This window comes from Scyliorhinus torazame, chromosome 2, assembly GCF_047496885.1.
Source record: "Scyliorhinus torazame isolate Kashiwa2021f chromosome 2, sScyTor2.1, whole genome shotgun sequence".
Taxonomy (NCBI): domain Eukaryota; kingdom Metazoa; phylum Chordata; class Chondrichthyes; order Carcharhiniformes; family Scyliorhinidae; genus Scyliorhinus; species Scyliorhinus torazame.
The window spans coordinates 190,525,075-190,548,113 of record NC_092708.1 but is presented as its reverse complement, the minus strand read 5'-3'; the positions used below and the strand labels follow the sequence as shown (position 1 = coordinate 190,548,113).

Genomic DNA, 23,039 nt, shown 5'->3' with positions numbered 1-23,039 from the left:
TGAATCCACAGGAACCCTAGGTCGCAGCGACCAACAGAGCAGAGCAATGCCCCATATGGGAGGAAGAGTTAAGGAAATACTTAAAGGGGAAAGGATAGCTCCTTTGGTCGAATTTTTGCGCTAATGATGAGACAGGTCCAGGAAAGATAGGACAAACTTGGTGGGAGAACCTAAGCGAGGTCCACAAGAAAAATGTAGGGGAAGTCAGAAAGCCGATGGCAATAGTGTCCTGTTTGGCACAGTTGCGAGGCACAAAGGAGGTTGTGCAGATGTTCCGTAGGCAGTTAATTGAGAAGGAAGAAAAGAGAGAGGGAAACAGTAACGAAAGCGAGAAGATAATCGAGCAACTCCGGGAACAGTTAGCAGCTAAGGATAAGGAAATGGCCGATGTAAAACGCGCACATCAATCTTGTCCAGTTCACCTTAGTAGCTTCCAGACCCAGTACGATAAAGCCAACCAAGATACACAGTGCGCAGTCCTGGTAAGAGAGGAAACAGAACAGGTCACCCGCTAACTAGCAAATGCACAGATTTAAAAGCAGCTTTGAGAGCGCTCCACAACTCCACTAAGGAACAGAGGCAGGGTATCGTTGACCATGCTAAATGCCGACAGAAGATAGAAAAGTTACAGTCGCTACTCTCAGTACAGAATGGCTTCAGGTACACTTTCGGGCAGGATTTAGATGAGGAAGATGCTCCCGATTGGCAAGAATTAAACGAAAGCGCCCAAAGATACGTAGAGGACACGGGAAATCAAAATCGAGCCCCCCACGCCCCAAAAAGAAAAGCACCCGCAGCACCAACTGCACAGGCTGCACACCCCCCCCTCACAATTCGACCCCCTTGAATCCGGTTACTACACAACGCAGGTCATCGGATCAGGATGAGCCTGATATCGTTTACACTACTCCACTATCCATAACCCAATTGAGAGAGGCTTGCACGAAAATTAGTCCATTCCAGCCCACCACAGACTCACACAGCTTCTTTGAGGAGGTGCGCCAACAAAAGTTATGTGCGGCCGAGACGAGAGAGAGGAAGTAAAGCTAATAGTTATGAACCTTAGCCAGTCCGTAAGGTCAGCTTTGCCAGAACCCCAAAATGTATCAGGAGGAACCCTACAGGAAATGAAAACAGCCATATTGGATGACATCGGGTATAACAAAGGAGATGCAGTCAAGGGTTTAAATCACTGCAGGCAAAAGAAGGGAGAACATCCGACCGCATTTTCTGGTCGCCTATGGATTCATTTCATGGCAGTCTACAGACAATTGAACCGCGCACCCTAAATGAGGAGGACACCACTAAATGGTCCCGCACCTTAGTCTCGCATGCCACAGACGCAGGTCAAAAGGCTTGTGTAAACTACGACCCCGCAGACCACACACACAATGTAGTTTGGGTATTGAAACGACTTTCCAGAGCATGGGAACAATCCCTACACCGACAGACAGATCAGGAAGAGATAGAAGCAAACATGCACCCAGTTAGGATTAGCCAGGACCCAGCATGGATAAACGAGGGTAGAAACGAGGGACAGCACCCCAGAGCACAGGCACCATGAGGTTGTTACAATTGTGGCCACATAGGACATTACGTGCGCGCTTGCCGAAAAAAAACCCGAACCAGCAACAATACCAACAACAACCACCTAGGAACAATGTTGGGCTCATGCACAATGTTGGCGCCCATTCAGATGACTTAGCGTTTAACTCCATAGATTGATGGTGTTTGGACACCCCAACCTGGGTCTGTGACACACGCTGGGACCAATCAGGCAGACCAGTAGTTACAGGCACAGTCCGGGTACATACAGTTGATTTTCTTTGGGACAACAGGAGGATCCTGCACCACTTTAAACTCCTCCACCATGTTTCAACAGGACAAATGGCCCACCACAGACACCATCACCCTGAGTGGATTCACAGGCCACATGCAACAAGGATATATCACAGCTCTCATACACATTCAGATAGGAAACATGAGCATCAAACACCCCGTCGTTTTAGTTGACTTACCCCAAACCGCAGAGCACATTTTAGGCATTGATTTTATGCCTTTCGTTTGACCTAGTAAACAAATGTGTATGGCGAGTGGCTAAAACAGCTAGGACTCCCGCTACGCTCACAGTAGGGGATTATGAAAACAGGATTTGCTCAGTCGGGGAATATTGGTTTAATCTGCAAATAATTAGTGCAGACCAGACGATTAGAGAGGTCCTCATAAAACACAAAGCTTCATTCGCACAACACAAACACGATTGTGGAAAGATCCCAGGTACAGTAAAGATTTTAGGTCCTGATCCAAAGCAGCAAAAGCAATATCGTTTCCCACAGCAAGCCGAGGGTGAGATTTTGAAGGTTATTAACTGTTTGTTAGACCAAGGAGTTATTCGACCCGTAGCTTCCACAAACAATGCCCCAATTTGGCCCATAAAAAAGCCCGATGGTTCATGGCGACTAACAATCGACTACCGAGAACTTAATAAGGTAACCCCTTTAGCAGCCCCAACTGTTGCCATGAGTCCCGCGACCATGCTCAAACAGGGAGTACAGGCAAAATATTTCACAGTGCTGGACATCAGCAATGGCTTTTGGTCCATCCCGTTAGACAGGGCCTGCCAGTATAAATTTGCATTTATGTTTCAAGGGCAGCAGTACACGTGGACATGCCTCCCATAGACATTCCATAACTCCCCCTCCATTTTCCACCGACAATTGGCCAATGGACTTTCTAAATTTTCCCGACCCCAATGCCTCATACAATATGTAGACGACCTGCTCCTGCAAACAGACACAAAAGAGGAACACGTAGAGCTCTTATCGGAGTTACTAGGCCTACTGCAATCAATCGGATGTAAGATAAACCCCAAAAAGGCCCAGATTTTAAAGGGAAAGGTTCTTTATTCAGGCACCATCATCCCCCACGGGAAGAGAGAAATTGAGGAAAAACAGATCGAGTCCATCGTTAAATTGCCCCTGCCCCAAAATATCACTGCACTCCAGTCATTCCTAGGTTTGGTAGGATATTGAGAAATTATATAGATGGTTTTGCCACCAAAGCAGCCCCACTCTCAGAGCTCCTTAAAAAGAACCCCCCATGGGAATGACTTCCGCAGCACACAGACGCCATTGATGATTTAAAACGTGCCCCAGGCACAGCCCCCGCTTTGCAAGTTCCAGACCCAGACTTGCCCTATGCCATCGAAGTAGCAACCACCGACCGAACCCTATCAGCAGTGCTCCTGCAAGAACGACACGATCACGTAACCTATGCCTCAAGAGTATTAAATCCCGTACAGCAAGGATTCTCAGCCTGCGAGCGGCACTTACTACAGTCTTTTGGGCAGTACAGTACTTTGCGTACATCACAGGCCTCGACCCAGTCATGATATTGACCGAGCACACCCGCACTCAACTATTACCAGACGGTAGATTAAAGGACGGTTCAGTCAGCCAAATCAGCGCAGCTCGCTGGACACTACTGTTACAAGGCAGGGACATTACGGGAAAACGCACCAAGACCCACACATTTCTGGCCGATAATCCCCAATATGCCGGGACCCCACATGAGTGCCAGATCATAGCAGCCCAACACCACGCAGGACCCTTTATCCCAAAGTCACTACAGCCACGAGCAAGCAGTAAGACACAGAATTCCCAAACCACAGGGGGTACTTAAAAAATTTACGTAGACTGTTTGTACACAATCGAAAATGGAGTTAGAATTACTGGTTGTGGGATTTATGTGGAAGACGCGCAGGGACGCCCACCAGAATTGTTCTTTTTAAAATTGCCCGGCCACCTAGGTTCACAAGCAGCAGAACTCGCAGCCAGAGCCTATGTTATTCAGCACCCCGACACTTTTCCAACCCCCGCAGACATACACTCGGACAGTCTGTATGTGTGCAACAGTTTAACAGAATTCATGCCCCTGTAGGAATCTCGAGATTTTGTTTCAGCCGATGGAAAACCCCTACCCTCTGCCCCGTTGTTAAAGCACATTCTCAAGACAGCCTCAGATCGCACATATGGTATCATTAAAGGAAGAGGCCATCATCGCTCCTCCCCAACCGGTAATGTAAAGGCAGACGCCTTAGCCAAAGCAGGATCACGCCATGGTCACTTCTGGCAGCCCCCCGAAAGCGAACCGATACACTCAATCCAGGTTTCCCAGACCAATATTGAGAATCACAGAATTTACAGTGCAGAAGGAGTCCATTCGGCCCATCGAGTCTGAACCGGCCCATACAAAGAGCACCCTACTGAAGCCCACATATCTACCCTATCCCCGTAACCCAGTAACCCCCACTTAACATTTTTTGGACACTAAGGGCAATTTAGCATGGTCAATCCACCTAACCCGCATATCTTTGGACTGTGGGAGGAAACTGGAGCACGCCGAGGAAACCCACGCAGGCACGGGGAGAACGTGCAGACTCCACACAGACTGTGACCCAAGCCACAGGGAATCGAACCTGGGACCCTGGAGCTTTGAAGCAATTGTGCTAACCCCAATGCTATCTATCTCAAGCCCAAAAAGCAGACGACACCCTCAAACAGGTTTTAGACGGCACCTTCCCAGCCCCGATGATAAATGGAAAGATGCACTGACTGTATAGGATGGCATAGTTTTAAAAAACTGAATTTATGTGGTCCCCACTCAGGACAGAAACCAGCTCATTTACCAATTTCATGACGGACATGGACATCAGGGGATAGACAATACCATTGCCTATTTAAGACCTTTGTGTTGGTGGCCCGATTTACAAACCGATGTAACCCATTATGTTGAGAATTGCCCTATCTGTGCTCAGAACAATCCCGAACGTTACTCAAAGAAAGGACAATTACGTCACATCCTACCTGTGAATGGCCCTTGGAAAAATTTGCAAATCAACTTCATTGGCCCCCTCCCCCCTTGCAGAAATGGTTTCAAGTACGTGCTAGTTGTAATCGACACCTTTACTATATGGATAGAAGCATTTCCCTCACGGACAAACACAGCAAAGGCCACCACTAAGATTTTGACCCAACAGATATTCACACGCTGGGGTTTCCCCGCAGCATTGAGTCAGACCAAGGTTCCCACTTCACCGGCAGAGTCATGCAAATTGTTTTAACAACTTTTGGGATCAGGCAGAAATTCCATATAGCACATCACCCCCAATCCAGCAGCATTGTCGAGAGAATGAATCGAACTTTAAAAGCGACCATTAGGAAGATGGTGCAACAGAATAATACCACGTGGGACACCGTCCTCCCATTTGCTCTCATGTTCATTCGGAACACTGTTTCCAGTTCCACAGGTTTCACCCCCCACCCCCCACTCTCATGACCGGATGACCTATGAAGGGTATTGAATATTTATTTGGCCTCGATCTGGCAAGCCCCACAGTAACCGCCCTCACCCACGAAAAAGCAGTCCAACAGATAACATTAAAGCGGCACAACTCGCTGCAGCTGTCCGACTAGGCGCTAGAAGGAAGCAGAGTAAAGCCAGCTTTGACAAAACCGTCCACCCCGTAGCGTACACAGTCGGTCAGGAAGTAATGGTTTCACTTTACAACCCTGTTTCTTTCCTCTGCCCCAAATTTGCAGGACCCTACTCCATTTCAGACAAAGTGAGCCCATCCGTGTACAAGGTAACGTACCACAACGGTAAAACTGTTTGGTTCCACATCAACCAACTCAAAGTCTACGGATCACAATGTAGCCACTCCCACCACATCTCTCTGGCAACAGGAGACGATTACGCCCCGCCCATCGACAACCTAGTCCGGCCCCTACGCCAACCCTCCCCCAGCCATGCCGGCATTTATCCCTTGTCCACGCCCACAGACCCGAATTTGTCTCCACCCACAGGTACAGACTTTCACCTTGAACTTGATGTCGACGACAGCGACAGCCTCCCGGATTTGATTACTATCCCTGAACACTGGCACAATTTCTCTGCCACCAGTCACCCCAGCCCCCGGAACCACGACTTAGATATCTTTGACCCCCTATATGCCCTCCCTCAGTCACCGCCACAGCCACCGCCCGATAACAGTAACTTGCCCTCCACTCTCACCGCCCCAACACCTCACGACAAACAAGCCCCTCTTTGGCACTGCAACGACTCTTGCAGACTAGTAAGGCACAACGATTCGGATTATCCCACGCGGTCAAGGCACAGAAACAGCAGACACAAGTCTGGCAACCGGGAGATGGTGATGATTGAGATACTAACTCTCGTTTTAGTAATGCTTTTACAATGCATTTTGGAAGGGCTAATGCAGGTAGGGAATATACAGTGAATGGTAGAACCCTCAAGAGTATTGAAAGTCAAAGAGATCTAGGAGTACAGGTCCACAGGTCATTGAAAGGGGCAACACAGGTGGAGAAGGTAGTCAAGAAGGCATACGGCATGCTTGCCTTCATTGGCCGGGGCATTGAGTATAAGAATTGGCAAGTCATGTTGCAGCTGTATAGAACCTTAGTTAGGCCACACTTGGAGTATAGTGTTCAATTCTGGTCGCCACACTACCAGAAGGATGTGGAGGCTTTAGAGAGGGTGCAGAAGAGATTTACCAGAATGTTGCCTGGTATGGAGGGCATTAGCTATGAGGAGCGATTGAATAAACTCGGTTTGTTCTCACTGGAACGAAGGAGGTTGAGGGGCGACCTGATAGAGGTATACAAAATTATGAGGGGCATAGACAGAGTGGATAGTCAGAGGCTTTTCCCCAGGGTAGAGGGGTCAATTACTAGGGGGCATAGGTTTAAGGTGAGAGGGGCAAAGTTTAGAGTAGATGTACGAGGCAAGTTTTTTACGCAGAGGGCAGTGGGTGCCTGGAACTCAGTACCGGAGGAGGTAGTGGAAGCAGGGACGATAGGGACATTTAAGGGGCATCTTGACAAATATATGAATAGGATGGGAATAGAAGGATACGGACCCAGGAAGTGTAGAAGATTGTAGTTTAGTCGGGCAGTATGGTCGGCACGGGCTTGGAGGGCCGAAGGGCCTGTTCCTGTGCTGTACATTTCTTTGTTCTTTGTTTGTTCTAACACTGTTTGGTACAGATCCCTGAGGTGTCCAGATGATGAGAAAGAGACACCGCCTATGTATTAAGGTGTCCAAAGTTCTGATGGAGCCTGCCCGCCTTTTTCCTTCTTCCTTTTTCTACTACATGGTTTTAATTCATGTCGCCCGACACAAAATTACTCTTCTGATTCGAGGGTACGATACCCAATGTCAGTTAAGGCACACGTTTGTTGAGAAACAGATCACTGTTCGCCCAGTCTTTATGACAGGTTTCCACATGACTACAAACTCTTACTGTCCACCCAGGTCACCCAGGTAGTGAGTAACGGCACTGATCCCCGCCCTACCCGGGGATTCCACCCATTCTTCTCCTGCAGTGGCCCACACGCACCTCATGTTCCCGTCACTTTATACGCTCTGGAATGGTTCTCTTACTTTGCGTTGTCTTTGGCAGGCCTTAGTTTCACCTTCTCTACTCTCCCTTTGGTTGTGGTATAAACAATGCATTTTGCCACGTTCCGTACGCTCACCCCTTCTTTCCTTTACCTCCTGCGACCCCTTAGTCGCTCCCCACATGCTATTTACACATATGACACAATTGGTTGCTAATCACTGCTGCAATACACACTGCTACACAAAAACTACCTCTGAGCCCTGGGACGAAACTCTATAAAACTGGCCGGCCCGAAATTCGGCTGGTTAAGATAAGCCTCAACCACCACTGGTTGCGAGTAAAGAAAAGACTGGTCGAAGAAATTGTCCGACCACTCCCCACATCGACCACAAGCTGCGAGAGTCTCTGTACTTAAAAAATTTGCATTTCTTGTCTCTCCAAAATGGTATTTCGAAAAAAATGAGGGAGTCACACAGTGTGGCAATCATAATGGGCAATTAGAGTAAGGAGAGAAAGACAAATGAAACGAGATATTAACCGAAGATAATAACAGATACTATGCTTGCATCCCCAGGATTACACGGAAAACAGAAGACACAGGATGAAGCAAGGACTGCTGATATGCGTTTGGATCATCGCTGGACTTCTGAAACTGCACGTGCAACGGACATTTGTTACAAACCCCACACCAGCCCCGAACACTACCACACAACAGGCCACCACCAGCCCAGACACTCCACCACACATAGAGATAGACACCAAAACCCCCACCTGGTACGAAAACATTGCCAAATGGAACCCCCTTTCATACATAGTAGAGGCCCTTCTAGAAATTGCAATAATCTGCAGTGTCATTCAGACACTTCGACTCCGTAAATGGTGAGCAAAAGCCTCCCGCTCCCCAATATATACAGTCCGATCCCCCTTCTTTGGAATTCAACAAAATGAACTCATGTAACAATCGCTGCTAAAAATAAACCATGTATCTCTTTAACTTTATTAGGATTAAGTAGAAATGTGCTACTGCTGTTTTAAATTTTGTACTGTATATAAGTCCTTTGATATTCACCAGCAGCATGAGAGTAGCTTAGATAGTGTTAGCTGTAGATCAACTGTGCAGATAAATTAAATGTTTTATAGTGACCTAAATTATAGTAACCGTTAGAGATGAATTAATTTATTAATGTATTAATGGAATATTAGGTAAATGTCCCAAACCATAAGATAGAATAGAGTAGAATCTTGCCTTGATCAAGGGTGACCGGGTCACCAAGGATGAACAGGGATCAATAGTGTGGTCCACCACGATTCGCGTTCAGGATCAAGAGGATGGTGTGTAGCCATCTAAGATGGCCACCTGCAAAGGACCATGGGAATTATGGCCAAACCAGGACTCAGACAGATACAGAGCCTATGTGTATCTGAAACAGAGGTAACCAGACTTGATCGAAACCCCCGCTCGTTTGCATTTTAATGGCCCATTTTCCCAGGACAATAGAACTCCAATCAAGCAACCGGTACAGCCACAGACTGATCGGCGCCACTCTCCTTACTCAAAAAATCCAACTGCCCCAAGGTCAATGACCGCTAAGGACCCGCCCAGCCACCAAGGTACCTGCCCCTTTATTGGCCGAAATCGAAGACAGTGATCAAAGTCCTGTCGAACTATTGGGTCCAAGATTAAGTACCGCCCAAAGACCGCAAAACCCCAGAGGGATAAAAGACAGCAGAGCCATGTGTTCTGTCTCTTTTGGATCTGGCCTGTGCCAACCCAATCGTAGCAAGAACAGCCAGCCAAGTTCAAGAGCAACGATCGCTACCTGACGGATGAGCCCAGCAGAGACAGAGCCACTTTCTTCCAAACATCCAAGTGAAATCCAGATTATCTATTTGCACAGTGCCGGTCGCCCTGAAGTTAAGTATAGGTTACTGTAGCTGATAGGTGTAGTTTAATTCGTAGGAGATATTGTGTTTGCATGTTGAGATAACTCTTGTGTATATAAATAAACCATCTTTTGAGCTAACTAACTGGTTGTGTGGTCATTTTATCGATAGAAGGGAAGGCTTGTGGTTCAATATTATTATAGAGCAACAATCACCACCCCCCCCCCTACTTTCTGAATAGCCTGTCCCTGGGACTCCAGCCTCTGTTCCACCCAATCGCGCTCCACTTTTAGCAGGTTCACTACCTTGGCCAGGTCCTCCTGGGCCTCCCTCCTGTGCTACCTGAACATCTCATTTAAGAAGTCCACCAGCTGCTCCGTTGACCACTGGGCAGGCCGGGATGGCACCTTTACCTTCTGTCATCTTCACCTGTGGCATACAAATAATTTCTTGCTGCAACAGCTCCTTCCTTCCTGACCCACTTCTGCTCCATAGATCCACCATCCACCAGCACCACCAGTGGAGTTTAAACTTTCCTTAATCACCTCTAAACCTTCTTCCACCAAAACATCCGCCCAACAAAAGGGGAAAAGGAACCAAAAAAACTGCCTCGAATGGGAGCTGCCAATTGTGCGACCACTCACTCCATGGCAGCCACCGGAAGTCCTTCCTTCTCCTTTTTTTCTTCCTCTGTTTTGCCCTCAGTGCAGCCTTTCCTGCCCCTTGCACAGGACGTTCATTCACATGATCTCGTCCGCCTCTGCTGGGGTGTTGAAATAGAGTTTCTTATATTGGAACATGACCCAGAGCCTGGCTGGGAATAGCATTCTAAACTTCACTTCGCTCTTGTACAGGCCGATTTCGCCTGGTTGAATTGGGCTCTGCGCTTTACCAGGTCTGCCCCAATGTCTTGTTAGACCCGGATTCTATGTCTTTCCCAGTTGCTTGCCTTCATCTGCCTTGCCCACAGCAGGATCCTCTCCCGGTCCTGAAACCGATGTAATTTGGCAATTAGTACCCTTGGCTTTGGGCTTCGGTCAGAGTGATCTTTGTGACCTGTCGATCTCCGGCAGTTTGGGGAAGCTGACCCTCCCAACCAGGTTGTCCAGCATCTGGTCCACATAGTCCATTGGGTCCCTACCCGATCCCCTCTGGGAGGCCCACGATCCGTTGTTGGTACCAGGACCAGTTCTCCTGACCCTCTATCTTCCCCTTTAGATTCCCCTGGCTTGCTACCAACCTTTTAATTTCGGCCTCCAGAACAGTAATCCTGTCGCTCTGGTCTGTTGACGTCTTCTCAAGCCCCTGGATCGTCTTCCCTTGAGCTTCCAGCTTCTTCCCCAATCCGCCGATTGCCGTTTGCATGCCGACTAACGCCTCTGTCACCGCCACCTCGGCGGCCATCTGGATCTCCACCTTTAGCACCTCCCTCATTGCCAACAATTCCTTGATCAGGAACGTCTTCCATCCAACTCCAGGCGGGGGATGGGAAGGCTGTTGTTCGGGTCATCGGTCTTCCTCTCTCTGGGATGGTCAGGGACCCCTATCCTCCTGGGTCCGCCGACACGTTCACCCGCGCTCTTGGACTTTCTCTTCGCTCCTGCCATCTCTACGACCTCTAGAGCTCCCGTTCGCTGGCATGTTGTTGTTCTTCTCTCCCTTTCTTATTTATGGGTGAAATAAGTCTGAGGTTTTGGGCTACGTTCGACTAAAAGTGCCCTTTTGGTTGTATTCTGGAGGAGAGACACCTAATGTGTGACTGCTCAGCACATCACCGCCACCGGAAGTCGGCGTGGGGGCGGGGAAACACTTATAGTCAGAATCACCAAAACAAGTGTAAAAAGTGTCACTTTTTGTAACCGTGGCTGCACCAATAATAATTTCAATGGGAGGAAAACAAGTGATGTCAAAGGGTAATAAGACCCTAAGACCATAAGACATAGTAGCAGAATTAGGCCACTCGGCCCATCGAGTCTACTCCGCCATTCAATCCTGGCTGATATTTTTCTCATCCCCATTCTCCTGCCTTCTCCCCATAACCCCTGCTCCCCTTTTTGATCAAAAACCTATCTATCTCTGTCTTGAAGCCACTCAGCGATTTGGCCCCCACAGCCTACTGCGGCAAAGAGTTCCACAGATTCACCATCCTCTGGCTAAAGAAATTCCACCAATAGAGCTAATCCTGAGCAAGGATCCTGTGTAGTGTAGCTGCTGACTCTAAAATTGCACAATAAGATCGGGGCAGAATTAGGCCACAATTAGTTGTGTGTGTGTGTGGGGCGGGGGGGGGGGGGTGCAGTTGAGGAGCAGAGAACACCATCATGGTGGCTGGCAGCAAAACCAAAGGCAGCATGAGGAAAGATGTTTCACGCTGCGAGTGGTTGGGATCTGGAACGCACTGGCAGAAGGCAGGGGGGCAGATTCACTCGTGACTTAGAGACAATTGCAGGGCTACAGGGAAAGAGTGGAACGAGCTGAACTGCTGTTGCAGGGAGCTAGCAGGGACAGGATAGGCTGAATGGCCTCCTTCTGTGCTGTGACCATTCCATGATGCTTCTAGCCCTAGAAAACTATCTGTTACCTTTCAGATTGGTGCCAGAGGCCTCGTTGCAGAGTTTTAAAAAAAATATTTTTTATTCTCCTCCCTTTTCACATTTTCACCCAAATTTACACCCAACAATAAACAATAATCAGTAACGAATATAATGTCAATCCCCATATCGATAACAACGATCCCATCCTCCCACCAACCCCCAATCATTAGCCCGGATGTTAACATAAACAAATAACAAAAAGGAATCAGGAATCACCCATAGTCGCCATTAACATACACCACCCCCCTCCCCCCAACCCTCCCACCCCCCCCCCCCCACCCCCCCAACTAATGTTCGATGTTATCCAGTTCTTGAAAGTGCATAATGAATAATCCCCATGAATTGTAGAACCCCTTCATCCTTCCCGTCAGTTCAAACTTAACCTTCTCAAGAGTCAGGAATTCCAACAGCACCCCCCCCCCCACCCCCCCCCACCCCCAGGGCACAGGGTGGAGAGGTTGCTCTCCAACCCATCAGGATCCGCCTTCGGGCGATCAACGAAGCGAAGGCTACAACATCTGCCTTCCCACCCATTTCCAACCCTGGCTGATCCAACACCACGAATATGGCTTCCCGAGGGCCCAGGTCCAGTTTCACGTGCACCACTTTAGAGATTACCCTAAAACTTCCTTCCAGTAATCCTCTAGCTTTGGACAGGACCAAAACATATGAACGTGATTAGCGGGCCCCTCCCGCAACGTTCACACACATCTTCTACTCCTTCAAAGAATCGGCTCATCCTCGCCCTCGTGAGGCGTGCTCTGTATACCACCTTCAGCTGTATCAGCCCCAACCTTGTGCACGAGGTGAAGGCATTCACTCTCCGGAGCACCTCACACCAGAACCCCTCCTCCATATCCTCTCCCAACTCTTCCTCCCACTTTGCTTTGATCCCTTCCAGTGGTGCCTTCTCCTCCTCCAAAATAGCTCCATAAACCGCTGACACTACCCTCTTCTCCAGTCCCCCTGTCGTCAGCACCTCCTCCAGCAATGTGGAGGCCGGCACCACCGGGAAACTCTGTCTCTCCTTTCTGGCAAAATCACGGACCTGCATGTATCTAAACACTTCCCCCTGCTCCAGCCCATACTTCGCTTCCAGCTCCTTCAGCCCTGCAAACCGACCCCCAAGAAACAAATTTTTTAGCGTCTTAATCCCCTTCTCCGCCCATTTCCGAAAATTTCCATCCCACTTCCCTGGCTCAAATCTGTGGTTCCCCCGAATCGGCATTTCCCTTGACCCTGCCCCCAACCCGGAGTGTTGGCGAAACTGCCTCCAAATTCTCAATGAAGATATTATTACCGGACTCCCTGAGTATTTCCCCGGGGCTATCGGGAGCGGTGCTGTTGCTCGTGCTTTCATTCCCGACCCCCTGCACAAACTCTCCTCCATTCTGACCCACTGGGAATCAGTCCCTCTGACCCAGCTCCGCACCTTTTCCACATTCGCCGCCCTGTAGTAATACATCAGGTTCGGAAGACCCAAACCCCCTGCCTGCCTTCCCCTCTGTAGCAGCACCTTTCTAACTCTGGCCACCTTCCCTCCCCATATGAACAAAGTAATCCTTTCCTCAATCTCTCTGAAACAAGCCTTTGGCAGGAAAATCGGCAGGCAACACATTCATTTTAACCGCCTGTACCCGACCCGCCAGTGACAGAGGGAGACCATCCCACCTTGCCAGATCAGCTTTCACTCTCCCCACCAAACTAGAAATGTCGAACCTGCGGAGCCCCCACCCACTCCCAGGCAACCTGCACCCCCAGGTATCTAAAGTGAGTCCCTGCCCTACGGAATGGCAGCCCCCCCCCGCCCCCCTCACCCCTGTCCCCACCCCCGGCCGAGACACGACAAAATACTTGTCCAGATTAAGTTTGTATCCCGAGAAAGACCCAAACACTCGAAGCAGCTCCAATATTCCACCTATCTACACACTCGGTTCCGACACGTATAACAGCAAATCATCGGCATATAAGGACACCCTGTGCTCTATCCCCCCCACCCCGCACTATTCCTTTCCATACCCCCGAACTTCTTAATGCGATGGCCAACGGCTCAATCGCGAGTGCAAACAGCAGGGGGGACATAGGACATCCCTGCCTAGTCCCACAGTGGAAAGAAAAGTATCTCGAGCTGATGTTGTTTGTGCAGACACTCGCCCTCGGCTCCTTATATAGTAGCTTTACCCAGTTCACAAATCTTGGTCCAATCTCAAACCGCTCCAGAACTGCCATCAAGTACCCCCATTCTACCCAGTCAAAAGCCTTCTCAGCGTCCAATGCCACAACCACCTCTGTTTCCTTCCCCTCTGCCGGTGCCATAACCACGTTCAATACCCTTCTAACGTTTGAAAAGAGCTGCCTCCTTCTAACGAACCCCGTCTGATCTTCACCTATCATCTTCGGGAGGCACACCTCCAGCCTACCCGCCAGTATGTTCGCCAATACCTGACTAACCCAGCCCTTTTTAAGTCTCACCTGGTCCTTCACCCTCAAGTGAGTCTCCTGCAGCATTGCTACATCGGCTTTCAAACTTTTAAGATGCGCAAGCACTCTTGACCTCTTGGCCGGATCTCCTAACTCCCTCACATTCCACGTCGTGACTACCCTAACTGGGGGTCTCTCACCCCCGCCCGCCCCCCCCCCACCCTTCTTATCCACCATCATCATACCACCGGGCCTTGCCCCACGAGCCTGACCCGCCCCTATCCATTATTAACATCGAACCCCTTCCCCCCCCTCCCAAAACCCCCCCTACGTTTCCTCTCGAAAAAACGTCTCCCAGCATCAATCCCTCCCCCCCCCCATCGCCTCGTAGGCCCATCAAAACCTGCTAACCAGGCTCCAATGTCCGCAGCCCTCCTCTCACCTCACCTCCGTTCACTAGCCGACTTTAGTTAGCTAGTGCGGGTGGTCCCCCTCTCCCCCAAAGGGCACACTGTCCCCTCCCACCCAGTCCCAGAAGAAAAAGAAAAACAATCTAACCCATGCAATTCAATGAAGTAACAAATAACCGTTACAACAACAAAAAAAAGAGGAGCAAAAATGCCAATCAAACCAAACAAAAACTTAAACTCTATAACAATGTGAAGTCAAGTAAGTTACAATACAGGTCAGTGAAAAGAAAGTTATAACATTTATACATTTTCCAGCTCCCCAATCACAGTCCACGATCTCTCTTCCAGCTCCAGTCTTCACTTCTGTCCCAAGCCTTCTGCCTTCATGAACGCCTCAGCCGTCTCCACCGTTTCAGAATAAAAATCTTTGGCGTTGTACGTCACCCCCAGCTTTGCCGGGTACACCATACCAAATCGCAGTCCCTTGCTGAAGAGCGCCGCCTTCACTCGGTTGCACGCCACTTGTCTCTTTGCCAACTCCACCGTCAAGTCCTGGTAAATCCGAACTCCAGCACCATCCCACTGCACCTCCCGCTTCTGCTTCGCCCAGTTTAACACCTTCTCCTTCACGTGGTATTTCTGGAAGCAGATAATTATTGCTATCGGCGGCTCATTTACTTTGGGTTTCTGCCTTAACGACCAATGAGCTCGGTCCAATTCATACCGGGAGGGGTCTTCACCCTCCCCCATCAACTCCGCCAGCCTCTCAGCAAAGTACTCAGTTGGCCTGGAGCCCTCTGCCCCTTCAGGCAAGCCCACAATTCTCAGATTTTGCCGCCTCGAGCGGTTCTCCAAGTCCTCGAACTTTGCTCGGAGTCCTCTGTTGACCTCCACCACCCTCTGTAGTTTGTCTCCCATCGAGGTGAGCTGGTCGCTGTGCTGCAACACGGCCCCTGCCACTTCCTTTATCTTTTCTCCTTGTTCTCACTCCGGCCGATGTCTTTGCCACATCCACCCTCACCGGGGCGATTGCCTCTTCCACCAATGATCTCAGTACGACCGCCGTATCCTTCCTCAATGCCTTCATGTGAAACTCCCGGAAAACGGCGAAATGCCGGCGGGAGCCCCTCTCCAGCGTGACCGCTCTACTTGTGCGCATCACCGGAAGCCCATCATTGCTGAGTTAATGTTAAATATAATAATATTTCCCACTCATGACCCAGGTGAATTTTGATGGATGTTGGTGAACATTGCTGTGTACATTATATATTTACCTCTCTTTGTCAGGGAAAGTGATTGCATCAAATATTTCCTGGTATTCAGTCCAAACCATTTTATGTCCTTTAGTTTCATAGGGCTCTAACAGTGTGAATATCTGTAAATGAAAAATACAAGAGAAAGAATGACCACATTGGATCATAGGCCTAATGGATATTACATTAACTGTGTGTTGAAACACGATCAAAGTAAACTCTTATCAAAAATAATTCCTTCATTGGAAACCCAGGATACAGCTCCTGTGAAAGCAACTCCCACTGGACCACTGCCCTGTCAACACTGCAAAAAGCAGGACCACCGTCCCATGGCCTGGGCAGCCTCTCGGTGGTCAAGAGGTGGTTCACAGCTTTGCTGGATTCCAGATGTAACCTCTCCTCCTAACAATAAACTAATTTATAGTGTAATATAAAACATATTGAGTTATTTTACTTAAACTCACTAGTAAAATAAAGAAACAATTGCAGAGATAACTAATTAAATTATACAATACTATGCTTTGATAACAAATAACTTCTCTCTCTAGCTTCACTATGTCTATTCTCTCTTCACTCCTGATACACACTCTCAACAGAAAGAGCGGGAAAACTATTAATATAGGTTCTGATAGTGAGACATCTAGTGTTCAATTGCCTGTACTAGCATTACATATATTGATCATGTATATTGATATACAGAAATCACTACATCCCCCTTCTTTTAACATTTTCTTGCAAATATTAAAAGAAAATTTTACATGTGAAATGCAGTGGTTACATAGTAAAGCAATTACTAGAATTATGTAAAAGTTCACAAATTCAGTCAATTTGGTCTTCTTCTTCTCCTTGTCGATCTTCCTAATTTCATAGATGATGAAGAAGTTTTAATGTTTTTGTTGCTTGTCAGATTGGAATTTAGTTGATGTTCAACTTGCTTTGAAATTATGTTATGTAAGTCAAGATGAGGAAAAATCTATGTTTGATCTTTGACTACAAGTAGATCACGATGATTTCTTCTATAGATGTTGCCATCTGAAGTTTTAATCAGATAAGATCTGGGAGAGAATTGCCTAATGATATGAGCAATGTCAGACCTTGACTTTTTTTCTTGTGCTTGTGGTAATGGTACTGTATGTCATTTGCCTTGAAAACTGTGTTGTTTCTTTGTCTTGGAGCAAATATGAATTCTTGAAATTCATTGGCATGACATTTGGTTGGTCTGAACAAAGTGTTTGTAGTCTTGCCATTGTTTTGGACTATGCTGTTACATTGTCCTTTATGCCATGTTATATTATTTTTATGTGCAGAGTTGTACCATGTTGCACAGGTTGTTGTTTCATTGTTGTTGTTTCATTGTTGTTGTCGTTTTCGTTGTTGTGCTCAATAACTGTTCCTTGCGGAAACTTTGAGTCATTCTCAAAGCTATTAGTATCAGTGTCCTTTGTGGTATCTGATGTTTCATTGGTTTTGGTGACGTCAGTCATTTCTGGTTGATTTTCTTCATCTTTGATCTCTTGTAGGTTGTCAGGAGTAGATCAGGTTTAATTGATGCGGTCTCACTGGACTCATGAGTAGTTTTACTTTGATTATTGAATGCTTCTGTATAGTCGAGCTGAGATCTGTTAGTCTCGCTGTGGACTTGCACATCTTGTATGCGAATTATGATCTCTGTGTCACTGTTCTTGCTGTCGATTAAATGGATAGTCTTTCATACTCTTCTTCTGGTTGCTCAAATAAGGTGGATAGATCTTCATAGACTTCTTCATGCATGGTTGTCGTTCTGGAGTCTTTACTTGCTTCCATTCTGGAGCCTGTCAACGATCTCTCTGTGGGGGCTTCCATCGTTCTCTCTGTGGATTCTTTCATCGCTCTCTGAGTGGAGTCGTGCAGCATTCGCTCTGTGGAGACGATCAGCGCTCTCTCAATGGAGTTGGTCAGTACTCTCTGTGTGGAGTCATTTTCAACCATGTTGCTGATACTATGATCATCATATCCAAATAACTTAGCTATGTCCAAGAAATAATCATCTTCTTTGATTTCGGAGTTGTTATTGTGTTCTTCACTTTTTATGCTGCAAACTGCTTCTTCCATGTTGTTGCGAAAGTTATTTTCAACTGTTTGTTGCAGTTCAGGCATTGTTCTGCCTTTCGAGGTAAAAAGATTTGGGTTTTGTAGGTTTAAAACAATTTTTTACAATTTTCGGGCAGTTTCCCTTTAAGTGGGCGTAGTCTGAGTCTTCTGACGTCATGATGTTTGTGATGTAATGTGTAGGCATTGATTGCGCAAATGCAAATCAATTTTCTTCCAGAGTGCACTCTTTTTGCAACTGCGCATGCGCAGTTTCTCGCGTATGCGCAGAACGGAATTTTGCAGTTTGCGTCTTTTCTGGATGTGCGCATGTGCGTACTGGTCTTGCTCAAGATGGATGCCATTCCAAATGTGCTTCTGTATCAAGTACGATGCTGCCTCTACCTCGTGGCAAGTGTTTGCGCCATTTTCTCAAATGTTATATTCTAAGTATTCATTATACTGATTCTTTGATTGTTCATGAGAGAAACAATTTTCCATTGTTGTTTTTAGTGTTAAATCGTTTTGCCTTAAAAGTTCTTGCCTTAAGCTTTCATCTCTTATTCCAAAAACTATCTGATCACGAATGTTAGAATCACGCAGCATTAAAAAATTGCAGGAGGTTGAGAGAAGTTCAGATCTGTTATAAAGTCATTCACTGGTTCGCCAACTTTTTGAACTCACTTGTTAAATCTTAATCTTTCTAAGATTTCATTAGTTTGCATCTTGTAATGGTCATCGAATTTCACGATAATTTGTTCAAATTTCGACTTATCTTCAGTAGCAGCAAAATTAAATGAATTATACATTTCAATTGCTTGCTGTCCTGCTAGGGACAGAAGCAAAGTGATTTGTCTTGCATCAGACGCAGCGTTTAAATCACTAGCTTCCAGATAGAATTGAAATTGTTGTTTAAACAACTTCCAGTTTAAATTCAGATTACCAGTGGTCTTTAGATGTCTTGGAGCTTGCACTTGTTCCATCGAGGAGCCCATCTGTTTTGTCGAGGATTCAGAAGTTGCGATGACTTCAGCAGTCGAATAGTTGAATCCGGTTTTTCTTTGTTTTGTACACATTTCTTTACTAGTTTTTCTTAAAAGCCTAATTTAACCTGGTACCATGTTATATAGTGTTCAATTGCCTGTACTAGTATTACATATATTGATCATGTATATTAAGATACAGAGATCACTACACAGGGGAACCTCCTGCCCGCCTTGAGAGTCTGCTTAGAGGTGCAGGAAAATAATTCGGCCCAGTTTGGGAGGAAAGCAGAGGTTAAAGGTTGTAGCTTACAGAGAAAGTGAGTTCAGGAATCTGCAGGTTAGGGACTTTGCGCGAAAGGTCTGGTGGGTGTTCCCTAAGTTGCCGGGATTGCCTGCTAGAGTGAGTGATTGCTGCTTCTGGATGTGGAAGGGGAGGGAAGAATTGGGGATATATACAAGTGGCTGGGGGGGTAGGGAGGCGAGCGGGTGATGAAGATCAAGGAGAAATGGGAAGCGGAGTTGGGAGGGGAGATCAACTGGGGAGTATGGAGTGAGGCATTGTGTAGGGTAAACGGGACCTCCTCTTGCGCAAGGATGAGTCTGATACAGTTTAAGGTGGTGCACAGGGTGCATATGACTCGGGTGAGAATGAGTGGGTTCTTTCAGGGGGTAGCAGATGAGTGTGAGAGGTGTGGGCAGGGGCCAGGGAATCACACGCACATGTTTTGGGGTTGTGAAAAATTGGGAAGATTCTGGGCGGGAGTGTTCGCGGTCTTAGCCAGGATAGTGGGGGAGGAGGTGGACCCGGACCCTTTGATGATGATATTTGGGGTTTCAGAAAAAGGGAATAAAATCTGTGCAGACTGTATAGTTGATTGCTGGGAAGTATGTTTCCTGAAGTGGTTAGATGCTGGAACCTGTTTTGATACATATTGGTAATAGAATGCATTTTTTTAAAATACAGAGAAAGTGAATGGAGTCTCACAGATTTAGGGAACTTGGAAACAAATCAGGAAGAGGTTATCAGGAAGAGGGTATGTAGCTTCAAAATGAGTGGCAGAGTAAAGTTACCCTAGGCCTGTATGTAAATAAACTGATAGCTGCGACTCCCATGGAGCGTTTGCAAGGCAAATCATTTTTTCTTCTTTTCAACGTGTTTTTAACGTCGTAAAATGAATATTTGGCAGGACATGCATACTTTGCACTGGGACACATTGAATATTCGAAGCTATGTTGCCATTGGAAACAGGTGCTGTGTTGAAATGTTTTGACTCTGAAATAGCTAAGGGAGCCACTCAGTTATATTCATGATGGAAGCTCCCATCACCTGCAGGAGGTGCTGTCTCAGAATGGAGTCATGCAACAACAATAGCAACAACTTGCATTTATACAGCACCTTCAATGCAGTAAAACATCCCAAACTCTTCATGGGAGTATCATATACAGACAAGGATCAGGAGGAGGCCATTCAGCCCCTCAAGCCTGCCTCATTTAATATGATCATGGCTGATCTGATATAGCCTCAAATCTGCATGCCTCCTACCCCTTGTCCCTTTGTACTTATCGTGAAATTGTGAAAAGAATTGTAGAACTTTATATAAAGTATTAAAGTGGCCCTCAAACTCTGCATCCCTGGGAAATGAGTCTGATTGAGGAATACTTATTGCAGTTTTGGTGGCATTTATCCTGTGCCCAGCTGTCAAAGAGCAGCACGGTCGCACAGTGGTTAGCACTGTTGCTTCACAGCGCCAGGGGCCCAGGTTCAATTCTCGGCTTGGGTCGCTGTCTGTGTAGAAACTGCACGTTCTCTGTGTCTGCGAGGGTTTCCTCCGGGCACTCCGGTTTCCTCCCACAAATCCCAAAAGACGTGCTGGTTAGGTGAACTGGTGAATTAGACATTCTGAATTCTCCCTCAGTGTAGCCATCTTGTATCTGAGTCAGGTGGTTGTGGATTCAGGCCCAGCTCCAGCCACTTGGGTGCAAAGGTCCAGCATTGACATTTCAGTTCAAAATTGAGGGCGTGCTGCCCCACTGGAGGCGGAGTCTTTTAGAAGAGATGTTAAACGGAGGCTCACCTTTTTGAATGGGAGATTTCCCATGGTGCTACTTTGAAGAAAGGCCAGTGAGTTCTCCTTGATGTCTGAGCCAATGTTTATCACTCAAGCATCAATCGCTAACATAGATCATCTGCTCATTCATCATCACAAGTTCCTCAAAATGAGGAAGGACACCGTCGGGCTTCAGGATTTGTGTGTCCTTGGGTGACTGAGGACAATCCTGGAGCCACAGTCCTTTGGGCAGAGAGGTCACAAGTTGACCCGAGAAAAGGGGGTTCTTGAGCAAGGGTCCTGCTGCCTCCCAGCCGGGTTTATATGGTCAGTTCCTGCTTTGATGGCATTGTGGCTTGTTGGATGAGGCATTTTCATCGACTAATGGCAAGTCCCTCCCCCCCCCGTGTCAATTTGTCCCCTTTTCAATGAGGCCTTCAGAGTGTCTTTAAAACATTTTCCCCGGCCTCCTTGAGAGGAGCCATCTTTATGTTGTGAAGAGAGGGCGTGTTTTGGGAGGGGATTACTCACCATATGGATGCAGTGTCCAGTCGAGTTCATTTCACATGATCATGGATGGGATACTGGAGGAATTGGCTTCAGTGAGGAAACTGAAGAATGTTCACCTCTCCTCCACTTTGAATATCCTGTAGAGACACCAGCATTGGAAATTCTCCCATTGCCACGAGTGCCTTTGGTAGGTGTGGTAGTATGTATTGGGGGTCATGTGGGACTGGAAGCCCTAATGTCATTGGCTGACAGATCCCGGGTCCTGGTTGGCCGTTGACCTCATACTCCGCCCTGAAGGCAAAGTATAAGAAGCTGGTGCCTTCCCCCGCAGGCCAGTTTACTATCGGGCTGCTGGGGAACAGACACGCTTAATAAAGCCTCATCGACTTCACTCTATTCGTCTCACGGAGTCTTTGTGCGCCACAGTAGGTGACCCCAGTCTCACTGCCTTATAGAAGGTAGTGCCAGCAACAGTGTTACAGACTAAAGCCCGAGTCCTGTTGTGGAGATCTCTGTTTTACAAAGATCCGGTTGTATAATTTTTGGAAAGCTGGACTGACACAGCTGAGTCGGAGCCAGATCTCCTCTTCGATTGTGATCTTCTGAGAAAGGTCACCATTAAAGTGGAGATCTGCTCATTAACCACCTCGTGGTGTGTGGGATCTTCCTGTGCACAATGTGGTTTCTACATTTTTGTGGCGACACTTCACTGGCTCTAAAGCACATTGGAATGTACTGAGGTTGTGGAAGTTGCTATATAAATGCAAGTCTTTCTTCCTGCATACTTACATCTTTGATAATCTGGTCTGGGTCCTCAGGACAATTGTCGTAACCTAACACAGATGGAGGTTTGTGGCAATACAGAGCCACACAGCCTTTAGGTTTTAGAATCCTCTCAGCCTCCTTCATAAACTTCTCCATGTCAAACCAATGAGCTGCTATTCCTGCTGTTACCAGGTCAACGGAACCATCCTCAAACTCCAGCTCCTCTGCAAGGCCCAGCCTGACAAATGAATCAACAAAACAAAAATACAGATTATCAATGGAAATACCGGGACATCACAGAATTGTTCCGTGTAGAAGGAGGCCATTTGGACCATGCTGACTGCACTGACTCTCCAAACCAGCATCATGACTTAGTGTCATCCCCCCGTCTTCTCCCCGTACCCCTGCACATTGTTTCTGTTCAAATCATCATCGAATGCCCTCTTGAATGCCTCGATTGAACCAGCCTCCACCACACAAGTGCCTTCCAGACCCCAACCACTTGCTGTGTGGAAAAGCTTTTTCTCAAATCACATTTGCTTCTTTTACAAATCACTTTAACTCTGTGTCCTCTCTTTCTTGATCCTTTCACGAACGCGAACAGTTTCCCCCTGTCTACTCTGTCTAGCTCCTTCATGATTTTGAACATCTCTATCAAACCTCCTCTTGGCCTTCTTCTCT

At 47.3% G+C, this 23,039-nt stretch overlaps 1 protein-coding gene across 1 annotated transcript in view; it reads right to left on the bottom strand.

Moving 5' to 3' along the window:
* The window catches only part of LOC140394414 (putative methyltransferase DDB_G0268948), a 102,058-nt gene that overhangs the window by 25,857 nt on the left and 53,162 nt on the right, over window positions 1-23,039 (bottom strand). The window contains exons 3-4 of the mRNA XM_072481668.1: window positions 22,383-22,596; window positions 16,004-16,104 (exon numbers count right to left, since the gene is read on the bottom strand). Coding sequence (XP_072337769.1) covers window positions 16,004-16,104; window positions 22,383-22,596 — 315 coding nt within the window. The remainder of the gene's footprint in view (window positions 1-16,003; window positions 16,105-22,382; window positions 22,597-23,039) is intronic.